Here is a 24393-nt window from a genome sequence, read left to right on the forward strand (position 1 = left end):
ATTACGGAGTGAGCGACGTGACCAATCTACCACGAGAATACTTTCAAAAAATACTGCCTTACATGACAGGTTATAACTGGCGTAAGAAAATGTAATCTCGAGATTTTAATCCCAATTAGGTATTGATTTTGAAGCTCACAGATTAAAATCACGAAAGCTCGACATAAACCGTTGTCCATAACTCCCCTTATTAGGCTTTTTGATGACAATCAACAGATGCAAGCACAGGAAAATAAGACAGTTGAAATGAGCTTCATACATCTGACGATAGATAGCACCACATTCGAAAGCGTGAAGTAGCTGAAAATCAGTCTAGCCAACTCCGTATATCGGTGTCTAGCTCCAGGTAGCTACACAGCACTTGCGCGGAGGTGGCTGCAAGCAAGGCAAAGTACCAGCTGATTTACACCCCCAGGTAGTTTACCTCCCGGGCAGCAGCCAGCCACTTTACCAGCAATGGTAGAACCGGCCCTTCTCTATTCTATCATTTATTTTTTCCACTCATATATTTCTTCCTCAATTTTCTCATTCCTTAATTTGTATCTTCTACTCTTCTTTATCATACTCATCAAGAACTTCATTTCGGCTGCCTGTATTCGACTCTCATCCTTTTTTGTCACTGTCCAAAGTTTCTGCTCCGTAAGTTGTTATGGGTACGTTATAAATCTTGTACACAGTTTCTTTTACTTCCATTGACACATCTTTGTCCCATAAAATGTTTCTTACACTATGATAGAAACAACTTCCAGCTTGAATCCTCTTACTAATCTCAGCATCCAGTCGAGCATTCTCCATTAATTCACTCCCCAGGTATTTGAATGTCTCCACTACTTCCAGGGGCTTGTCTGCAAGTCTAATCTGACCTTTCCCTTCTTTCTCCCCTCTAGTCATAACAAGAGTTTTACTCTTCACTACACTTATTTTCAATCCACATTCTTGAACCTTCAATGTCTTCTTCTCCCCAAATCACAAGATCATCTGCGAATAAAAAAGCATGTTCATTTCTCTTCCTCCATATGCTGCTTTTGTTCTCATAATGTCATCCATTACTATTGTAAGCAGGATTGGCGATAGAACACTTCCCTGTCTCAGCCCACTCGTTATTTTGAACCAACTTGCCCTGCCAACTTGTGTTTGCACACAACTACAACATTCCTTGTACACTGCCATGATCATTTTTATTAAGCCCTGTCCAATTCCTTTTGGCACCGGACTGAAGCAAAATCCTATCTAAACACCTTCTTAGTGATAACCATCGAGTAGGCACATGCTTCAGAATTTTCCTGATCTCTGTGTTGTGTAAAGTCTGAAATTCTCTGAACTTTTCTTTCCTCCTTGCTCTCCTTTCCAGATAATAAAATATATCAATTATACCTTCACCTACATTTACGGGCAAGCACGCCGCACCCTTCTCGGCAAGGTGACAAGAGCAGCCTACGATGATTATGTTACTATTTTCCCGCTTCAAACATCCTGCCACACCATTCTTTAATCCTACCATTACTGGAGCATTATCAGCACCATGAGCTAAGCAGTTTTTTAATGAAATGCAGAATTCCCGAAAAGTTGAGAGCAAAAGATTGGCAATGTTAGCTCCCCTTCTAAATTAGGCACAGAGAGTAGACAACTCTGAACAACCTTGAGTTCAGGCCTAAAAAATGTTACAACAATGGGATATATCTTCAAGTCGCTTTTATTGCTACCATCAGTAGCAATAGAAAATGCATTCACCTGCAAATGTGATACAAATTTCGCCCTTTTTTCCATGCATATTTCTGTAATGATAGCTGCCGTTTTCGTTCTAGCACACCCATATCGATTAGCAATTTCCGAATCAGGAAACATTTTGCGAAACAAAGGTCCCGCGTGATCGGCACAATTTACAGCCAGGTTATGTTCTACTATAAATGACGTAAATAACGCCTTGGCATTCGTCACAGGATTTACATCTTGGTTTTTTCATGAAAAGTTCAGTTTCTGGTTTCTTTCTACACACTGGACACTCTCCTTATGTTTTTTCGTTTGCATATGCTTGAGTATATCGCATTTCCCGCCATGTGCAACTGAAAAATCACACCTACATATAGCACAGAATGTGAACGTTGGTCCCTTTCTGGATTCACTCAAACATGGAAACTCTTCCTTATAAGCACTTTTAAACACTGCATCATATTTCTTTTTTGACATTTTGGCCAAAACAAATATTAACTCTAGAGTGCCGGGAAGCGCCATCGCGCTCCTGTGTAGGCTAGTGAAAAGTGCCAGGAGCGCGATCGTGCACCTTGTTGCAGCTGTCTATGTAAGTCGTAACAGTTTGCTAATATCTGGTAGATGGCAGCTCCAGTTGGCATCACTCCGTGGTAGAAACTACGTAGTTTCTAAATCTACCACCAGAACCTCTGTGTGGCACATTGTGTTGATGTTATGATTTTTTCTGTTTCAGCTGTTTGGCGCGTACTTGTAGACCATGTGTTTGTAATAATGGCGACGAGCTCTCGTGTTGTGTTTGAAAATGACGACGATTTGGTAGAGTATATTAATTCATTGAGTGATGATTCTGATTATGTGGAATCAGGCGATGATTCAGATGATACTGAGAGTGATAATAATGCCGTTAATGTTTCAAACAATGACGATAGTGGTGATGTTATCCGACCTACTCGTGTGACAGTGATGCATGAAATTTCCGATTCCGATGGTGACGGGAATAATGATGGAGTTGACGGAGACTGTAATTACGATGATCAGATTCCCGATTTCCGTGAAATTCAGTCCGATCATGACGTACAATTTCAACCCTCCCCTACATTCCTTGAGACGCCTGGCCCTAAACGTGCACCTCCTTCTGATGCTAAACCAAGTCAGTATTTTAATCTATTTTTCACCCTCTCCCTGTGGGAATTGATAGTCAAGGAAACAAACCGGTATGCCTGCCAATTTCTGTCTCATGTGCAGCAGTTATCGCCTAATTCTAGAGCCAGGGAATGGCAACCTGTCACTGTTGCAGAAATCAAGGCATTTGTAGCAGTTATTCTTGAGATGGGAATAACTCGTAGGCCTACTATATTTTCATACTGGGCTAAAAATTCCAGGAACATTCCATGGTTTGGGGAAATGTTTTCCCGAAACAGATTCCAGTTAATTTTAAAATTCTTCCATCTAGTTGACAACAATACATTGTTTCCCCCAGGCCATCAGAACTATGATCCATGTGCCAGATTTGATCCCATTGTAGAGCATGCAAACGATGTATTCCGTCAACATTATAACCCTCAGCAACATCTCAGTATAGATGAGTCACTCATTGGAACAAAGTGTCATTCTTCCCTCACACAGTACCTCCCTAATAAAAAACATCATAGGTGGGGAATCAAATTTTGGATGTTATGTGACTCAGTTGCAAATTATTGTTTGGGATTTTATTGCTACCGAGGAGCGAAGAGTGAAGTGGACAAAGCTCAAATCAAACAGCATGGCCTTGGTCATGTGGTAGTCACTAAATTGTTAAAATTAGGAAATTATTTTCAGAAAGGTTACCACGTAGTAACAGATAACTTTTTTTTCAAGCATTCCTTTAGCTCGTTACCTATTTTCCAAGGACACTTATTTTACTGGTACCCTCAGACAAAACAGGAAGGAAATACCCCAAGGCCTAAGAGAGAGATTTGATGTAGGGCAAGTGAAATATTATAGGAGTAATGAAATTCTACTTGCAGGGTACCGTGAAAAAAAGTCTCAAAAATATCCAGTTTTGCTCTTGTCCACGAACGCTGTAGCTAAAAATAAAACAACAAAAATTAAGAATAATAAACAGAAGGAAATTACAAAACCCTATATAATTCACAAATACAATACCTACATGGGGGGAGTAGATGCTTCAGATATGATGATGTACACCTATCTGGATGAGAGGCAGACACTGAAATTTTGGAAGAAGGTGGTGTTTAGCATCATTACTAGGATGGTTCTAAATTCCTATATAATCTACAAAGAAAATACCTCCAATAAGAAAATGACCAGACTACAGTTTACTTCTAGTATTATTGAGGATTTAGAAATAGAATGGAGAGGTCACAGAAATCCACTCCCTGCTGAAAAAAGTCTTTCTGCAGGAGCGGCCTTGTTAGAAAATTTACCCGGTAGAAATTTAAAATGCTGTGTAGTGCACCTTTGAAAATTGGTTATTGGTTTGTATGGAAAGAATATTTTATTACTGGGGTGGAACAATGCATAAAATTATCATCCAGGAAGGAGATTTCAACTCTGCACTGTCTGCTAGCCCGCAGTGAAACAGGTTTTCCCCGTGCCGTGTAAGCGAGTCTGGGTTTTTTTTTTGTGCCTTGTTGAAGACACCAGATGAGTAGCACGTGAACATGAACTCTACCAGACTAAAAGCGATCAATACTTTGAGAGTTTGACGTCATGATATTTAACCAATTGGATCGCAAGGTTAGCCCGATAGCTAAATCTCAGCCAATAAAATTCAATTAACAAACACACCTACGTCTTGAAGAAATAAATACCCATGTATCTGGGGAAATCTTTCTCATTTTTGCTCTTTTGCTTTGCTCTTTTGAGTGTCTTCAGTTGTCTACGGGAATAACTGCTTCGAGCACATGTGTTATTGGAGACGGCGTATCCGACGTTGAACATTACAAGCATTCATTTGATGAAAGACGATATCTTTTTTCTGCTTCTGAGGAAATTTTGAGATATAGAAATATTGGAAACACAGCAGTTCAGATTTCCTTAATTTTATAAATCTGAGGAAAAATTACAAGTAGGTAAAAACTGTGCCAGCTTGGAGAATCGAGTGTGTGTTGGGAACTATTTCTAAAACAGACCTTTTAGTTTCAGCTTTCACCAGAAGACGGAAGATCCCTAGCAGTCCTGAACTATTTCGGAAGAATGGAACTTCAGCATTACGACGGAGTTTGTAATTGTCCTAAGTCCTCGCCTGCTGCAGCCATGTATAATTAAAATGTGAGGCATAATTCAGCCCGGGAGAGAATAATATCGGAGATGGAGTTTGGTTAAATATCCACTGATCATCAACCGAGTCCAGAAGCCAAGTCTACTACAGCTAAGATTTTAAATTATACTTTTCTCTTTTTTCTGTTGTAATAATTATGTAGACGTAGTCCTTGCTTGAATATTTGAGATCATTTCTAATAGTCTTTGTAGTTAGGAATTTCACTCTTCTTTCACTGGTGTTGGTAGATTTAATGTGTGTGAGAGTGTATTTGGGACCTATAATTTGTTCTATTTGAGTGAGTGCTTCGTGACATGTTCTCGCTGTCCCATGATAAGTCGAGGAAAGTGTTAAAAATATTTGACCCACGCGATAACATTTATTAATTCATAAATGATGATGGAATAATTTTTGAATTACTTGGGACAGAATATCGACGTGTTCTGTGAATTTAGGATTTTTCCTTGATGTTTTGTGGTTTACCATAGATTCGAATTAGGATAGAGTCATCTATGATTTCATTAAACCATAGCCTACGATGACGCGACCGCGCGTGTATAATAATAATAATAATAATAATAATAATAATAATAATAATAGACGTTATTACGGTCTAATAGAATGTTTAAAGGTCATGAGTGTAATTATTACTGTGCTTATAAATGATTAATGTGTGCTATATTGAAGTAGATGTTGGCCTGGAATATTGGTCGTGGCTTGAATGTCCACAAATTTTGCATTTACTGTTATTGGTATTTTTGAGACTTGTAAATGGATCTTAAGATAGGATTTTATTTGTGTGTCCATTACATGAGTCAGTTAAGGAAGAGAGTGTGTCTTTGAACATAATTTCTTCTTATGCAGCACATATTGATCGATAATTTGAGATAATAGGAGATTAAAAATAACGTAGTCGTGACTCATAGACCGTATGCGCGAATGCTTATTTATCTATGACTGTAGGCAATTCTATGGAATTTTTAGTGATGACTTCTACTGTAAAATTATCCTGGAACATCGTTGTGGAATCTATTTCATTGGAAAAGTGATAATCCTGTTACAATCACACGTCAGACGATCGTAATGGTAGCCCTTGTCTGATAGTGTCATCGGGAGAAACTCTCATATTTCAAATAAAATTTAAAATTAAAAATCAAGAGATAGGGTTCGATAAATCTATTTGATAATATTACCGTGGACCAAAGCTTGAATGTGAGATGGATGAATGACTGATTTTGTTTGTAAATGTGATTTTCATGGTTATATTTCGTCATATGTGGACGCTGAGCGCGTAAAGTTTCGATTTTTTTTGTTGTTTTGTGGCGAGCATATTTGGCTCAATTATAAATCTTTAAGTAATTTTATGATGGAATAAGATAGATTAGGATCTTTGCTTTGAGGGAAAATACTTAAGCAAGGATCGCGTCAATGAACTAAGCTCACAAAATGTAAAATGTTTAACTTTACAATGCGAGAATTTTAAGTCTTTATTGTGAGTTGTGCACAACACTAGGTCAATTGACAAAGGTAAAAATCTAATGAGTTGAATATTGGATTTCAAAATAATTTAATTATATAATTTAAAGCTTAAATAAATTAATTAGAATAATATTTAATTAATAGAAATAATTTATTTGATTTTTCGTGTGAGAAAAATTTTTGACTCATAGCCAAATGAATCGCAGAGTATTGTTTAAATAATAATTTGAAAAATCAGATTTTTGATATAGGATTTTCTCAGATGATAATTTGATTAATTTCCTAATACGATTTATTAAGACTCAGTTTCGTATCTTTGCAGAATGCAATTTAATGAAGAACTGTGGGTGAATTCCAGCAGGGAAGAGCTAAATATTTTTATTTCAAGATTTTGAAAATATTAATAGAATTTGGAAAGTGCTGATATTTTATTAATAAATGTTAAAAACCCATTTCTTTTTAGTGTTTTCATTTGTCGTCAGTCCTTAGGTTGTCCCTGTCCTCTATAATTTAGCGTTGCCTGTAAGCGAACGTTCCGCCTCTGGGACTTTTGCTTACCGGCTGGGCTGCCCGGCAAAACGGGGGCCGTAGTATGTAGCAATAAGGATGGTGGACCAATAAAAAGGTCAAATATTGTGTGCGCCAAGTGCAAGAAAGGACTTCATGGTTTGTGTGTAGGACTGCATAAGTGTTGAGAGATGAAAGTTCGTGAAGTGTAAATATGTACATATTATGAGTAGTGAAACGGAAAATTATTTTTTAGAACTATTATTCTTAAAACATTGATATTTTGCAGACTAGTAAACAATGCATCAGTGTGTACAGGAATACCAAATTTAGGTGAGTAAAATCAAACTACTAGGATGTACAGAGTTCCAAATTAGATTTTTTTTTCAAAAATTGCATGAACAAATTTATTTTTTTACGGAGCACTATGAATTATTTTCGTGATGTTAATATAATGAGTGAGGAGAGAGATCACTTAGCTACAAGAAAATGTAAACTACAATGAGATATCTTGAACAGTGAGGGCAGGATATGCTTTTTTCTTCGGTGCTGCATAATAGGCATTTTCTTTCTGGAACTTTTAGCAAACACGGTAGTAAGGGAGCCAGCACTAAGAGGGTTAAGGCACAACACGAGCACTTCTGCAGGTCTTGCCCCCATGTAGAACGACTATGGTATGCTACTTCTGAGGTTAGGTTACTCCAAGGAGAATGTTACTCACTTGACTCGCTTGCAAAGAGAATTACTGTATTACAGACCAAAGAGCAGCACATGACTGGCCACCGCGCCCCGTACTGCCATCTGGTATCATTATTAGAACTACTATCGACCAGCCATACTCAGCCATATATCGATAGAACGAGGAAATCCGCGGGAGTTTAAAAAATACGAAAATTACGGATATTGCTCTGAAAATAAGGAGATCAGACCTGGCGATCGGCAGATCAGTGGGAACGATGAAAAATCGGGAGTCTCCCGCTCAAATCGGGAGACTTGGCACGTATGGACAATGGAATGAATGTAAATGTGATAACAAGTCAAGTTATATTTTCACCAAGAGGAAACGTCCTCTCAGTTTTAATTATTGTGTTGATGGGGTGAAAGTTCCTTATGGGGAACACTAAGTACCTAGGTGTTAATATAAGGAATGATCTTCTTTGGGGTAATCATATTAACGAAGTTAAGAAAGTTTACAGATCTCTTCAGATGGTTAGGAGAGTATTTAGTGATTGTAGTAAGGATGTAAAGGAGAGGGCATATAAGTCTCTTGGTTCAACTGCCGTTGGAATATGGTTCCAGTGTATGCGACATTCACCAGGACTACTTGATACGAGAACTGGAAAAAATTCTAAGGAAAGCAACACAATGTGTTCTGGGTGATTTCCAACGAAGGAGTAGTGTTACAAAAATGTTGCCAACTTTGGGCTGGGGAGAAGTGAAATGGTCGACTATGTGGTATGTTTCAGTAACTAGGAACTTTATTAGGACTTCCCTCCTAATCAACACTATACAAATATGATTTCATATTTTATATCATAGTTTGTGTGTTGTCTGTATAGTTCTTTAAGTTCATTATATTGTAGCTGAGGATGATCCAATAACGGACCGAAAGTCCTGCTTTTAATTCGGTAAAATAAAAATTCAACAACACACAAGTTCCCAGCAGATTGTATTATTAAAATTTGCAATGCCAAATAATTATGGGCATTATTTTGGACGATTTATAATCACTCATATTTAGCATTCATTGTGGTATTAAATATGCTTCTTGTACATTCAATTAATATATCATTGATAAGTAATGCATAGCCTTTGTTGGTGCTGTTTGAGGAGCCAACCAGCCTCTGGGCTGATGACCTAACAGACAGACAAGTAATGCATTCAAAAATTTAAAGTTCAATTATAACAACCTATTGTTGAGCAACTGATCAGAAAGTCCAATTAATTGATGGAACAAGAATCCACCTGATCGATACTTTCACTTTTATTTAGCCTTAGGCTATTTCAGTAGACATTAAATTAAAAGTTCAGAACATGTTTCGAATGCGTTGCATTCATCATCAGCTGCTTACATTTGGTAAAAGTAAAAATTAGCTAAAAAACAGTCTCACAATTTTCTTAAAACCTTAAAAACAAGTGTTAGTGGTGCGTGTGTGAATGGATGTTAGGGGGGGGGGGGGGGGGGGTAGAAGGGGGGAGGGAATGCATTGAAGGCGATCGTTAGTTAAACTATGACTTATAATTAAAAATCTTAATGTTAAAAACACTGATGGACTAAAATATAGTTCACTATAAGTCTTGTGAATTTTCCATAAGTTCGTTGATTGCTGAAGAACTTGTATGCACTATGTGAAGTATTTCTGTTGAGCTATTGGTAAAAAGTTTCCTTGAGAAGGCATCCGGTGTTTTCACGTCTCTTATCAGAAAGTTGCGGATAGTTTCAAGGTTTGGGCAAATATTAGGGGGGCATTGAAATATACCATGATATACTATATCTCTCACTTGAAGAGGACAATTCCTTTGTCCAAAAATATAAAGGAACAGTACAATATTTTATGTACATATTTTCTCTTTTTCCCCCCACAATTCCAAAACCATGTCCATGTTTCCCTCTTCAGAGGGAAATTTCCCTCAATCAGGGATCACCGACTGGACAAGCAAAGACACCCTCTTAATGCTATGATGCAAAGCCAAGTAACAACTGATTACAAGTAGTTTTTTAGTTCTCTAATATAATAAAACAAAGGACATCCAATAGAAAAAAAATTAACATGGAAGCAAAATCCCCTCCTGTGTGTTATATGCCCTTGTTATTTGGTAACTGGAAATACTGTGCAGTATACAGTAAGTTTTAGTAAGTCCTGTACCCCATAAATTACCTTTAGGCCTACTCAAGTTTTACAGGTTATGTTGTACTTGAGAACGTTTTGAATGCAAGTAACGATTCTCAAAATTATTGTATTTGATTCTGCCGATCACTAACCACAAGCCACAAATTGGAAAAAAAACCATCAATATCGAGCAATTTTGGTACATTTGATACAATGGGCTTGGCTGTGAAGTGAAGCTGAGGAATAATACATTTTTTTTATGTTTGGCTGCACACTGCGGTTTTTTATGAGGATATTTTAACATAATAAACCTCATATTAAATTAAAATTGGACTTTATCACACGTTGACTGATTTGCACAGTTCTAAAATCCCCTTGCATTAAAAAAAAAAAAACAGAACCATCAATTCGAAAACAATCATACCCCTACCTATTTTTGTGGTATCTCACATATTCCACACCCCTTACTTCATGCTGCTCTCCGAAAACCGTAAAAGAGTAGTTAGTGGGACGTAAAGCAAATAACAATATTATTATTATTATCATCACTTCATGCTGAAACTGCCATGTTGGGGAATTCAACATTTTTTTTTTTTTTTGTAGGGTGATGCTTATGCCCTGCAAAGTGAACATAAAGTACACAGTACCCCAACAGGGTCCAACTCTTTCTTTTTTTTTCCCTTTTTTTCCCCTTGCTATTTGTTTTACTTCGCACCGACACAGATAGGTCTTATGGCAACGATGGGAGAGGAAAGGCCTAGGAATGGGAAGGAAGCGGCCGCAGCCTTAATCAAGGTACAGCGCCAGCATTTGTCTGGTGTGAAAATGGGAAACCACGAAAAATCATTTTCAGGGCTGCCGACAGTGGGGTTCGAACCCACTATCTTCCGGATGCAAGCTCACAGCTGTGCGCTTCGCCCGGTGGGTCCAACTTTAATAATGTTACACTCTTTATAGTGATTGTATCATAAATTTCCTTCAGCTTATGCTACGTATGCCTGAGGTCACTCTGGCTAATTTCAGGTTTTGACCACAGTTTGACGTCCCAGACACAGTGCAATTTCTCAGGAGAAGATTCGATCCCAAGCCACCATGAGTCAAACCTCATTTATCTGGGTAAAAAAAAATCAGAAACTAAACCATTATGCAGATCATATCTCCCCCTGCAGTTGTATGAAATACCAAATATAAATTGGAAAGCATTTTTCATGTGTATTGTATTATATAGTATATCAATTGTATTAGAAAGACTTTTCTACCTACCGAAGAAGAGTAGTCAGGGTCATGCAAAATCTATTCAGCAAATTGGGCTCTAAGCCTGGAGTGCCTGGAAGAGTTACCAACTCGTACATCACATGAATGAAAGCCAGGTGGTCTTCTTTTGAGAACTTCAGTCCAAAGACACGGACATATCTGCAATAAGCAAAATACACACCTAGTTAGTTGCAAAATTTAAAGAAATCACACATCATAGCAACATACTACAAAAAATTAACACACAACAAAATAAGTGTAAGTTTTCGTGGCACACTGTATTAAAATATTTTTTTCAAAACTTAACTTTATAGTAGTTACTTTACAATTAAAAACTCAAAAAATATTAATCAAATGGTTTTGTTTGAAAAGATTATGTTGATGTTTGGGTCGTCAGTCCATAGAGTGCCTTGATGTAGTACCTCTGCACACCAGAGTATCCTTCATTTTTTCCTTACAATTTGCTTTGTGGTGCACCAACACAGATAGGTCTCTTAGCGATGAACGGATAGGAAAGTGCTAGAATCGGGAAGACAGCGACTGTGGCCTTAATTAAAGTACAGTCTCAGCGTTTACCTGGAGGGAAAATCGGAAACCACTGAAAAACATTTTCAGAACTGACAGTAGAAGAGTTTGAACCCACTTTTCCACAATGCAAGCTGACAACTATGTGATCTCAAACCAAGCAACCATTCGCTCGATTCCAACATAACTACTGTAGCCACATCTGCTATAATCTGCTTTTCATATTCATGTTTTAGCCTCCTCCCTTCCGTACCAGGCTGATTGGCACAGAGTATAAAGATGGTAGGTTTGATCCTGGCTCACTCTGATGGTATTTAAAGGTTCTCAGAAAAGTTAGCCTTGGGATAAGATACTGACTGGCAAATAAAAGAACTATTGCAGGACAAAATTTCTGTAGCTCAACTTTTCTATAAACTGTAAAAATAGTAAGTGGGATATAAACCATTATTATTACTACTACTACCTCTTCCCTTCAAAACCAGCTAAACAAGTCCTGGGTGTCTAAAGGTGAGTCCCATCGATCTATCTCTTGTTTTAGTAAATTTTTTTCAAATAGTTCATATTCTTTTTACAGGTATTTAATAACATATCAGATGTAAGGCTTTTTAGGCATTTGCTCTATTATTTAATAGTGTAATATTTCATGTTTCAAAAGACTGCAAAACTGTAAGTTAAATTTACTGAGTAGACACTGGAAAAAAAAAAAAGCCTCCTTCTTCTCAAAAACAATATATCTTTTGCCATTGATGCTTTCACAGCCCATACTTATAGACATGATGCTGTACAGGCTTTTGGGCTTATGCCGTGTCATGAAAATAAGGTGAAATTCTTTATGTTTTGCAGGGAACTGCACCCTGAGTCCTCAGAAGGAATCTAGACTGTCCACAAGAAAGGCTTCTTAAACAATGACTCTTTAAAATTTAGATGTTATAATAGAAGTGGAAATGGTACGTTCAGTCGCCACCACATGGCTCCCAGGATGTGGCAAGAATGCTAGCGTTCGAAGCAGAACAAACACAACTGCCTATTCCTCTCGTAGCATTTTTCAATTACATGGCACATACTGAAAATCTGATTCTACTAAAAACACTGTTCATACCCTTTCTCCCTCCCTTCCTAAGATTCTTTATTACTGTCCAGTAAGGTTTCCCTGCTGCTTGACCTAGCCTTTCCAGGTTATTACCAAAATCTTCCCACGATTGCATTATTATTATTATTATTGTATTAATCCTCATGAAGATTATGTAGACTGTGGTTAACGTTGCTTCATTTGTAGAAGTTTCATCTTGTTCACAGCTCGGTCTACACTGCAGCTTCCGTTAGAAAACCAGGAAAGTCCAGCGACCCTTCTCAATTCATATTTTCCTTTCACCCAAGGTCGTTCCACTGGCCTTGCAGTTCTATACTGTAATTCCAATGCTTTCCTTACCCCATTGTAAAATGAACTACCTGCTCATTAACGGTACTGTATCTTACCTTATTCTTACCCTACCAACGCTGTCCCAGGCATCTGAACTGGGTTCTTTTGAAATACAGTAGCAAGGTACATTAATCACTTGTGTTAACAGTACAGTGCCAAGTGCATTCTTATTGAATGATGTCAACTAAACAAAAACGCGTTGTTGTAAGCATCAGGAAAAAAAGTCGAAGCTGTGAGACAGGTGGAAAATGGTGCGACATTGTGAACTGTTGTTGCGGATTATTGAGTTGATGTGTCAATAGTGGAGGATTGGGTAAAGACAAAATCTAAATTACAGTAATTGAGCATTCCTCTAAGATATCAAACCGCAATAATATGAAAGACAGTGGGTATGAAAAGGTAAACAATGTGGTATTTCTTTGGTTTACACAACAACGTGAAAAAGGAATACTGTTATCTGGTCCTATAAATCAAGAGAAGGCTAAATTATTGGCTACAAAGTTAGGGGATGATGGAAAGGACTTCAAGGCTAGTTGAGGATGGCTAGATATATTTAAAAATAGATATGGTAGAGGGCCTACGTTAGTTACATCTAAGTGGCGAGAAGCTTTCCGCAGACCCACTAGCTGCTGATGTTTTTAAAACAGAGTTTGAAGAGATCAGTGAAGGATTGACAAACGATCATGTATATAATGCTGACAAAACAAGGTTAAATTTTAAAATGTTGCCAAATACAGCACATCCTTCGCATCAATAAAAGAAAAATCTGCAACAGGTCACAAAAAGAATAAGGAGAGGATTACGGTTTTAGCAAGTGCTAATGCTTCAGGCACTCATAGGCTGCCACTAATGTGCAAAGGAAAATCAAAAAACCCTAGAGCTCTTAAAAATATTGCCGCCACTGCCTTACAAGTTTATTATAGAGTTTAAAAAAGTGCCTGGATGTCGTTGCAACTTTTCGAAGAATGGTTCTGTCAAAAGTTTGAACTAAGCGTTGAATATTTTTTGAAGTCTAAGGGATTGCCCAGAAAAGCAATTGTGTTGATTGACACTGCCCCAACACACCCAGGGTAGTTGGAAAGTGGTGATATTGCTGTTTGATTTCTGCACCCTAATATGACAAGCTTACTTCAACCTATGGACCAGGGTGTTCTGGAAGCATTCACACACCATTATCGTGCGTTTCTGCTACGATCTATTCTGAGTGATGGTGAATTATCCGGTAACAGTCTTACAGATTCGTTGAAGTCTATGAACATTTTATTGGTGTGTCCAATCCTGGGAAAAGATTACATCAGTGAATTTTTTTAATTCCTGGAACAAACTGTATGAAGGGATATTTTCAGAAGATGAGGAAAATGATGATAATATGCAAGAGATGGCGAAACAAATTCCATTATGTGAGAATGTTAACCAGTGTGAGGTGAACGAGTTGTTACAATCAGATGATTCTGAACTTGATCTAACAGACCAAGAAATAGTGGATTCCATTTTACTGACAAGGGTTGAAGCAGATGACTCTGACCTTGACAATAGCAGTTCTGAGAATGAAGTTAGAGCAGATGATGGATTTAATGCACTGGAGGTAAGATTAATTTTGAATATTTATTAAAATACAGTACCACATGTTTTAATTACAGTACAGTAATAAAATTATGGTATACAGTATTCAGTTCAGTAGTAACAAAAGAAATTGTTTCATTATTTCAGATTGCTTTGTGCTTTGTTGAACAAAGCAATGAATCTACACCAGCTGATGTACTGTTGATTAAACAGTGGCGTGACATAGCTGCACGACAGCGCTGCACCAAGAAAATTCAGAAGAAAATCACTGATTTTATACAATGAGTGACATTATGTAAACATTTTAATGTTAATACCATATTTACGCAAATAATCCCTGCATATTTTTTTAAAAAAATTTGAGGCACAAAATTGGGGTGCAGGTTTTATTCGCATCAAGGTTGGCAACACGCTCCTGCTCACCTAGTTCTTGATGTTGGGTGTACAATTGTGCTTTGTGTAACTGCAGATGGAAGCAAACTGCTCCCATTTAATTTAAAACTGTATCTCATCAGTATTTGTGATAAAATAGTCCAACATCAAAGGCTGTATGAAACACATGATCTTTTAAAAAATGTCTACAGCAATACTTGAGTTCAAACCACGCACATGGGTGATTGAAGATGAAGGTGGCAACCTTATTACTGATAAGGCAATAGAGAGGTGGAAACAATACTGTGAAATGCTGTATTGCAAGGGAAATAATTCTGCTGTACAGGAAATTTCTATGAGGTATGACAAAGAACCTGATATTTTATTCACTGAAATTGCGAATGCTGTCAATCATTTGAAGAACAGCAAAGCCCCATATATGGATGGTATTTCGGGAGAAATGCTGAAAGTGGGGTCTACAAGGGATTGTTCCAATTATCGTACTTTTGCATTAATATCCCATGCAAGCAAAGTTATGCACTACATAATCAACGCCTAAAACTATTCCTGCAACCTCAGATATCCACGGAACAAGCAGGCTTTGTTGCAGGTAAAGGAACACGAGAGTCTATCCTGAACATGAGACAGACAATTGAGAAATGTTGCAAGTTTTGTGTCCCTGCCTTTATTTGCTTCCTGGACTACAAAAAGGCCTTTGATTGTGTTATGTGGGACAAGTTGTGGCAGGGTGCTAAAGGAATTTGGGATTCCACTGCATTTAATATCGTTATTGAAAGGCCTGTATAAAAACCACGCAGCAACCATAAAGGTGGATGGTGATCTCTCAGGCATTTTCAATGTGACAAATAGAGTAAGGCAAGGTTGTATATTATCACCTCAACTCTACAACAACTATGCAGAGTGTGTCATCAAAAGAGCTCTCAATGGCTGGAATAGTGGAATCTCAATTGGTGGCAGAAAAATTAACAACCTGCACTTTGCAGATGACACTTCCCTCATCACTGGAAAAGAAGAGGAACTTTCTGACCTGCTTACAAGGTTAAAGAACACTAGTCTTCCGTATGGTCTAGAGATAAACATCAAAAAGACCAAAACTAATGGTTAGTTGATCGGCAAGGTCAAATAAAACTTACAGGGTGCCTAAAGGACCTGGATATAGTAAAGGAATTTGTATACCTGGCGTCAGTTATGAATGACACGGGAAGCTGCGATAAAGAGGTAAAAAGACGTATTGTCTTAGGTTGTGCTGCAATGGTTAAACTTACTAAGATCTGGCAGAACTGGGCAATGTCAAAAGCTACGAAGATGTGCTTGGTAGAATCACTAGTATCCTCCGTCCTTTTGTACGGCTGTGAGACCTGGACCGTGAATGCTAAGGACAAAAAGCGCATTGATGCCTTTGAGATGTGTTGGCGGAGAATGCTACGTGTACCCTGGACAGAAAGAAGAACTAATGTTTCCATTCTGGACGAACTCTGCGTCAAGAAACATCTATCTTCCCGTGTGAGTGAGTGTTACCTCCGGTTCCTTGGCCACATTTTCAGACAAGACGGAAGGAAGTTGGAAAAGATCATTTTACAAGGTAAAATCGAAGGCAGTAGACCATGAGGAAGAACAGCAAGTAGATGGATAGATCAGGCGAAGAAGATCACTGGTCTACAACTTCAGATCATATTAAAGAAATGTGAAAACTGCTCAGGATGGAGACATCTCATCAAGGTTGCAACACGGAAATGATGAGAGTTATGAGGTCATGATGCTCAGTAATGAGCATAACGACTAATGATGATATTAAAAAATAGTATTTTACAAAGTAATTTAAATTCAGAATTTCTCCGTGTCATGATAGAATACACCTTCTGGAACGTGCAGGGGTAGCTTTCCGCACTTTCACTTCGGTATGTCGACAGTGTGTTTCATAGTTGCTAAGTTTAAGTGAAATTGTAATTCTTTTGTATTCAGCGTTTTAAAGAACGCCACAATGACACATAACAGACGTGCTCAGAGAAGCAGAATCCATGAACACTGACGATGCCAACAGTTGGCGAAAAAAGCACGGCTCATCATTATAATCAATTCGTACGCACCGAACAATATTGTCAATGCCAATGAAACTGCATTTTTTTTTTTATGGAAAGACTTTGACCCCTCGTCATAGGAAAGTTCGACAAGCCACAAAGTTTTAAGGGCACCGGGTACTTTTCGTGCAAGTACAAGACATCTAAAAATGCAAACAGTACATTAATCCAAAAACTAAAGCACTTGCACAGGAGAGCCAGCAAAATTTGTCCTCATCTTTGAATCATGTTTTTTTTCTCTCTCGTCGCATGAGGTTATGTCTGTCAGTGATTTATCCAAGTGCATTATTTGAATAATGTAAATGCAACTTGTTGGATACATTTCGGAAATAGTTCTTTTCATGACATTTGAAAGGTTTAAACTGTGAATCAATGTAAATTGCATGCAGTAACGGGTCTTAGAATATTTTGTGACGTGGCAAGTGTTGGCATTTCTGAAGTATGAGTTGGTGGTCAATTCAAAATCATTTAATTCGAAGTCCGATTTTTTCTTACCAACGACTTTGAATGAACGAGGAGGCAAGCTGCTCGAATAAGCTGGATGTTGCAATTTACAAATTTCATTAAAATTTCATGCGCAGTAGTGTGGTGAGAAGCAGGTCAGCGCAAGGCGTGGATGGGAACCAGCCGTAGGGAGGAACAACAATTTGAGGACCTTATCTCTTGAATCTTATAAGACTGAAAGCTTCGGTATTCTCCAGTTGACGAATTAAAAAATGATAAGGTCCTATTCCCCCACTTCCGAGGCCAAAGCTTAACTTCTACCTCATTCAATACACTGAACCTGTGTCAAACCTCAAGCAACACTAATTAGAGGATAATGCTGTGAAATCAAATTTTAACATGTAAAAGATTTTATCTACGAAAGTGGTGACAGATTATAGGAAAATAGAGGCTTTAAAATACTGGGACATCCTCTCTCCTGGGGTCACAAATATGGAGGGCCCAAGCCCAGGGTAAGGGTGAAGACCCCAACGGCATCAGTGGTGAAGAAGGTGGACTTCAGTACGGCATCCATGGCAGAAGAGGGAAACATGTAACGTCTGCACTCCAAAGGAGCGGCTACAGAAGGCGTCTGTACTCCAGTGGAGCACCTAGAATAACACCTGGCAGTAGGTATAAAATGACTTTGGGAGTGGCAAACCCATCGTAATAGTAGCCTATATATGGTACTAGGAAATAAACCTCGGACAAGGCTAGGGCATCCCATGCTTGAAGCAACGTGCAGTTCTCAGGGTACTGGGGAACTGTGACAAATGGGCGACCAGTAACCAGCATTCAGATAGCAATAGTAATTTTTTTTTTTGCTAGTTGTTTTACGTCGCACCGACACAGACAGGTCTTACGGCGACGATGGGACAGGAAAGGGCTAGGAGTGGGAAGGAAGCGGCCGTGGCCTTAAGGTACAGCCCCAGCATTTGCCTGGTGTGAAAATGGGAAACCACGGAAAACCATTTTCAGGGCTGCCGACAGTGGGGTTCGAACCTACTATCTCCCGAATACTGGCCGCACTTAAGCGACTGCAGCTATCGAGCTCGGTAATAGTAAATCTTATGACCCTGACAGGAAAAGTGGAAAAAGTAGATTTCATGGAGAAGGAGAAGGTGGAAATGATGGGACTGAGTGACGTGAAATGGTAAGGTAACGGAAGGAAGAAATTGAGGAAAGGATACACATTATACTGGAGTGTTGGCCAAGAGACAAGAAACGGAGTGGGACTAATCATTTTGAAGCAAATGGTGGAGTATGTTAAAGTGGTAGAATGTGTTAGTGACAGAATAATGAAAATTGGATAGACTAAAGATGAAGAATGAAGTGATGGACTTCATACAAGTGTATCCACCACAGATGGGAAACAGGGAAGAAATTGAAGGATTCTTGAAGAAAGTAGAAAGGGAAATTTCAGGTGTGGAGTGGTTATTATGGGAGATCTGAATGCACAGGTCGGAAATGAGAGACAAGGAAAGGAAGAAGTCATTGGACCATATGGATATGGGAGAAAGAATCACGAAGGAGAGGAACTAGTGGATTTTGTGAAAGGAATGAACTTATAGGGGGGGGGAACATGGTTTTGAAAGAAAAACAGGCGGAAAATCAAGAAATATGGGTGGGGTGACAGAAGAACAAAATCAGTAATTGACTACTTTTTAGTGGAAAGGACAAATCACAGGAAGTTGAAGGATGTGACAGCTTTACCAGGAGAAGTATTTGATGGAGACCATAGAGTTGTGGTGGAAAAATTACAGTTGGGAAAAATGGAAAAACTAAAAGAGATAAGAGAAAGCAAAATAAAAGGAAACTGAAAGACAAAATTGTGCATGAAGTTTTTCAGGAGCAATTGAAGCAACAAATCCCAGTTACTGAAGTGGAAAATGTAGAAGAGGAGTGGGCCAATTTTAAAAAGGCATTTGTTAATGCACCAGAGAATGCTTGTGGCAGGACATCTACAAGATTGAAAGATAAGGAGACACCATTGTGCTTGTGCTTATGTTACTATATTACTTCATATGGTCAGCCGTGTTTGTCTACTAATGGCATAACTATGACTATAAAGGATTGCTGGATCCAGTGATAAAAGTTGCTTAAAATGATGTTAACACAAAATACAAAATGTCTTATGAACTTACCTGTGCCTCAAAAATGCTTTATCAACTCAGCTATATGTTTTAGTGTGGAACAGTGAACATTTTAAACCCAAGAACATCGTATTTTAAACATATATAATCCATGTAAGAACAGTAGAATTTAAGCCTTAATCCTCATATCACTTAACTTGACGATTGTTAAAGTCAGGACGAAGAATATTGTAAATTGATAATGCTTCTATTTATACTATGTGACATTCTTTATTGTATTTAGTGATGTTTTAATTTTATGATATGTTAGCCAGCTGAGGATGACCTTCAAAGGGGTCGAAACCGGTTCTGTACAATAATAATAGATAATAGACAAAGTATTGATTTGGTGGAAGCTTCAAAACTTCATATTTGAGAATATTAAAATCAATACGGACATGAAACTAATAGATAAGAAGACAGCCTGGCGAGAATGGAACCAAGATCAAACAGAAGAAAGCAAAAGGAAGGATCTCAACAGCAAATGGAGATGTAAAAAGGTGGCAGGAGAAGAAAAGAAGAGGAGTTGGGAAGAATTTACTCAAAAAATGGAATAGGATGTAAGTGGCAGTAAAAGGATGCTATGTGGACTTATAGGAAATAACAGGACAGGAAGAGATACCACAAAGCTAGTGAAAAAGAAAGATGGGGAATTGTTAACACACCCAGAAGAGGTAAAGAGAAGGTGGAAGGAGTAATTTGATAATCTATTGAATGTGAACAACTGTACAGGGGAGACAGAAGCAATACAGTGTGAGGACTCAACAAAAGAGGACGATATAACAATGCGGGAGGTGGAGTTAGCGGTACAAATTATGAAGCTGGGAAAAGCAACAGGGATGGATGAAATCAGTGTGGAAATGTAAAGGCTGCTGGACCTGTTGGTATGCAATGGTTGTACCAACTAGTAAAGTGTATGTAGAAACACAAATGCGTACCAGAAGACGGGAAAAAAAGGATAATACCAGTGTTTAAGAGAGGGGATAAGAAAGTTTACAGTAACTATAGAGGATCGTAATCTATAACCTATTTCTAATCTATAATCATCTATAATCTATTTCTAATTGTGTAACTATAGAGGAATCGCATATCGCAGGTAGTTAAAATACTTGAAAGGTTATTAAAAACAAGAATGAGAAGAAAGATTGAAAGAGAGTTACAAGAGGAACAGTACAGCTTCAGGAGTAGATCTATACTGGACCCAATCTTTAGCATGAGCCAGCTGATGGAAAAGAGCTGGGAATATGGAAAGGATCTAGTCATGACTGTGATAGACATAGAAAAGGCATATGATGGTGTCCCCAGAGAGAAGGTTTGGGAAACCATGGTTAAAAAAAAGACTCAGAAGAGAAATATTAGAAATGGTGCAAGCAATGTACAACTGTGTTAACAGAGTACTGAACCCAGTTGAAGAGACAGAATGGTTTAGGAGTGAGACTGGACTAAGATAGGGGAGTAAGCTGTCACCTCGTTTGTAAATTATGGTCATGGACGAAATTGTAAAGGAAGCAAAGGAAGCCTGTGGAGATGATGTGATCTTGGGAAAGAACAGCAAAGAAGTGCAACAACAGCAACAACTAGATGTACTGAAAGAAAAGAAGTATGGCATGAAAATCAGTACAGAGAAGAGCAAGACTATGGTGATGCAGAGAGGGGAAAGGCAAGGAAAGGGCACTGTGAAAATTGGAAGTCAGAGTCTGGAAACTGTGGACAGCTTTAAATACCTAGGAAGTGAATTAATGTAAAATGCTAAGGTGGACATTGAGATTAGCAGGAGGGTACAGCAGAGTAATGCATTCTACCAAAGTGTAAGAAAACTTGTTTGGAGCAAAGAAAAGTAAAGAGATAATGTACAAAATGTACTATGTACCCATACTGACTTATGCAGCTGAGACTTGGACTTTGACTAGCAGGCAGGAGAGTAGAATTCAAGCCAGTGGGCTGAAATTCATAAGAAGTATGATAGGAAAGACAAGCAAAGACAGAGTGAGAAATGAAGATGTAAGGAAGGAAGTTGGGATAGGAAAGCTTAAATGAGAAAGTTAGAAAGAATAAACTAAGGTGGTTTGAACAAGTAAAGATGGAGCAGACAGATGCTGGAGGCTAAGTGCAGGGGAAGAGAGCAAGAGGAAGGCCTAGAACAAGGTGGATTGGATCAGTAAAGAGAGGCATAAGAAGACAAAATTTAGACTGGGACAAGATCGTGGAAGAGGAATGGTGAAACAAAAGAGGAAGATGGAGAAGTGTCATAAATATCCTGACCTGGCAGGAGGTGGATAAGGGGAAATGATTATGATGAGAATATTGATTTTGTGTGTTTTTAAACATTCTAGAAACGACACGGGTTCATCAATTTTAAATTACTGGACAGTAATATTTCTGTATTTTAATCACATAAAATAATTTTTGAGATGCTATGACAAGAGATGTCTTAAATAAGAGATAAGAATGTACCAAAGAATGCATAAAACATCTTTTTTTTTTTGCAGGTTGCTTTACGTCGCACCGACACAGACAGGTCTTATGGCGGCAATGGCACAGGAAATGTCTAGGAGTGGGAAGGAAGCGGCCGTAGCCTTAATTAAGGTGCAGCCCCAGCATTTGCCTGGTGTGAAAATGGGAAACCACGGAAAACCATTTTCAGGGCTGCCGACAGTGGGGTTCGAAAATACTATCTCCCGAATACTGGATGCACTTAAGCGACTGCAGCTATCGAGCTCGGTTTATATAAAACATTTTAAGATTAAGTGTATTCTCACTTGTAAAGTGAAGTGTATTGCTTGGGTGGATCACTAAACCAAATTATTAGTTCTTAATTAAGCTGGATGTTCCGAGCGGTCAGCAGAGAAATGGCGGGAAGTGACGTCACTTGAGTCATCAGTCCATAGTGATTTGTTGCAGTTCTCCATGCCACCCTATCCTGACCTCAGCTTTTCATTTCTACGTAACTGCTGTATCCCACATCTGCTCCAAATTGCTTGTCATATACATACCTTGGTCTACCCCTACCGTTCTTACCTCGTACACTTCCCTCGGAAACCAACTGCACAAGTCCCAGGTGTCTTAAGATGTGTCCTATCATTCTGTCTCTTCTTCTGCTCAAAGTTAGCCAAATTCGATTCAGTATCTCTTCATTCGTGATTCGATCCATCCATCTCACCTTCAGCATTTTTCTGTAACACCACATTTCAAAAGCTTCTGTTCTCTTTTTTTCTGAGCTAGTTATTGCCCATGTTTCACTTCCATACAATGCCACACTCCAGACAAAAGTCTTCAAAAACATCTCTCTAAGCCCTATTTCAATCTTCGAAGTCAGCAAATTTCTTTTCCTAAGAAAGGCCTCCTTTGCTTGTGCTAGTCTGCATTTTATTTCCTCCTTACTTCTGCCATCGCAAGTTATTTTGCTATCCAAGTAACAATATTCATGTACTTCCTTTAAGACTTCATTTCCTAATGTAATATTTCCTGCATCACCAGACATCGTTCGACTGCACTTTATTACTTTTGTTTTGGACTTATTTATTTTCATCTTGTAATCCTTACCCAAGACTCTGCCTGTACCATTCAGCAATTTCTGCAGATCTTCAGCAGTCTCAGATAAAATAACAAAATCATCAGCAAATCTCAGGGTTTTGATATCCTCTCCTTGGATTAAGGTACAGCTGCAGCATTAGCCTGATGTAAAAATGGGAAACCATGCAATAACATCTTCAGGGTTGCCAACAATGAGATTCGAACGCACTATCTCCCTAATGCAAGGACGCAGCAACACGACCCTAACTCACTCAGTAAAAATTAAACACGAGTAAAAGATGATATCTGAAATGCACATAACATAGTTGTTACTACCCAACTGTGGACATCAACAGGAAAGGGAGTTAGGGATTGGAATAACTTACCAAGGGAGACATTCAATAAATTTCCAATTTCTTTGAAATCATTTAGGAAAAGGCTAGGAAAGCAACAGATACAGAATCTGCCACCTGGGCGACTGCCCTAAATGCAGATCAGTATTCATTCATTCATACCGATGACTACCTCAGTGTCAGGATCTCATCCTTATGTTCTTGCTTAATTGTTAAAACGTAGGAAAACCTCTTAAATATAAAACGTTTCTATATTACGTAGTCTTATTGAAAATAATATGACTATTTATTGAGTTTGAAACTTTAAAACCTTATTCTAATATTTAAAATACAATGCCATTAGTTAGTCTCTATATAAATACATTCACAATCTGTTGAATTGCTGAATGTCTTAAAATTATTTGTTGTATACACATTAAAACATTTTGTTACAAATGACGTAAACTTTTTCACTTGTTGTACCATATGTCATTGGAATCTTAATACACTCTCAAAACAGCTGAGTTTAGGCTTGAATATTATTTCTTTTCGTCCATAAAAATGACAAAACTGATGCGCACTGTTGATTATAGGTTATGAATTTTGACCTACTTTAAATATTTAACCTAAAAATTTGTCAAATTCACAAATTGCTTGTAGTCTTAACCAGTGTAGGGCAATCGTACAGACGTAAGCAGGGACTCAGTCAAATGGTGACAGACAAGCTTTGATAATATGCAAGTGGTAATTTCATCAAAGTTTACGTAAGTAAATTTGTTGACATACCTGTGACAGGAATTTTTCTTTCATAGAAATATGCTGAATATTTTAAAAGTTGAAGAAACTAACGTTGAAGGATCAGCACTTACCCTTTCTACTCCTGCCTGCATTTACACTAGTGCATTCCGTTG

General features: G+C 38.1%; 1 protein-coding gene and 1 pseudogene across 1 annotated transcript in view; one reads left to right on the forward strand and one right to left on the reverse strand.

Annotated features, from left to right (window-relative positions):
• The window catches only part of LOC136863441 (proteasome activator complex subunit 4A), a 1047550-nt gene that overhangs the window by 992687 nt on the left and 30470 nt on the right, over nucleotides 1-24393 (reverse strand). The window contains exon 2 of the mRNA XM_068225934.1: nucleotides 11053-11202. Within this exon, the coding sequence (XP_068082035.1) occupies nucleotides 11053-11202 (150 nt within the window). The remainder of the gene's footprint in view (nucleotides 1-11052; nucleotides 11203-24393) is intronic.
• On the forward strand, nucleotides 2482-7146 carry LOC136864832 (piggyBac transposable element-derived protein 4-like; annotated as a pseudogene).

The sequence above is a fragment of the Anabrus simplex genome, chromosome 2 (assembly GCF_040414725.1).
Source record: "Anabrus simplex isolate iqAnaSimp1 chromosome 2, ASM4041472v1, whole genome shotgun sequence".
Classification (NCBI taxonomy): Eukaryota; Metazoa; Arthropoda; class Insecta; order Orthoptera; family Tettigoniidae; genus Anabrus; species Anabrus simplex.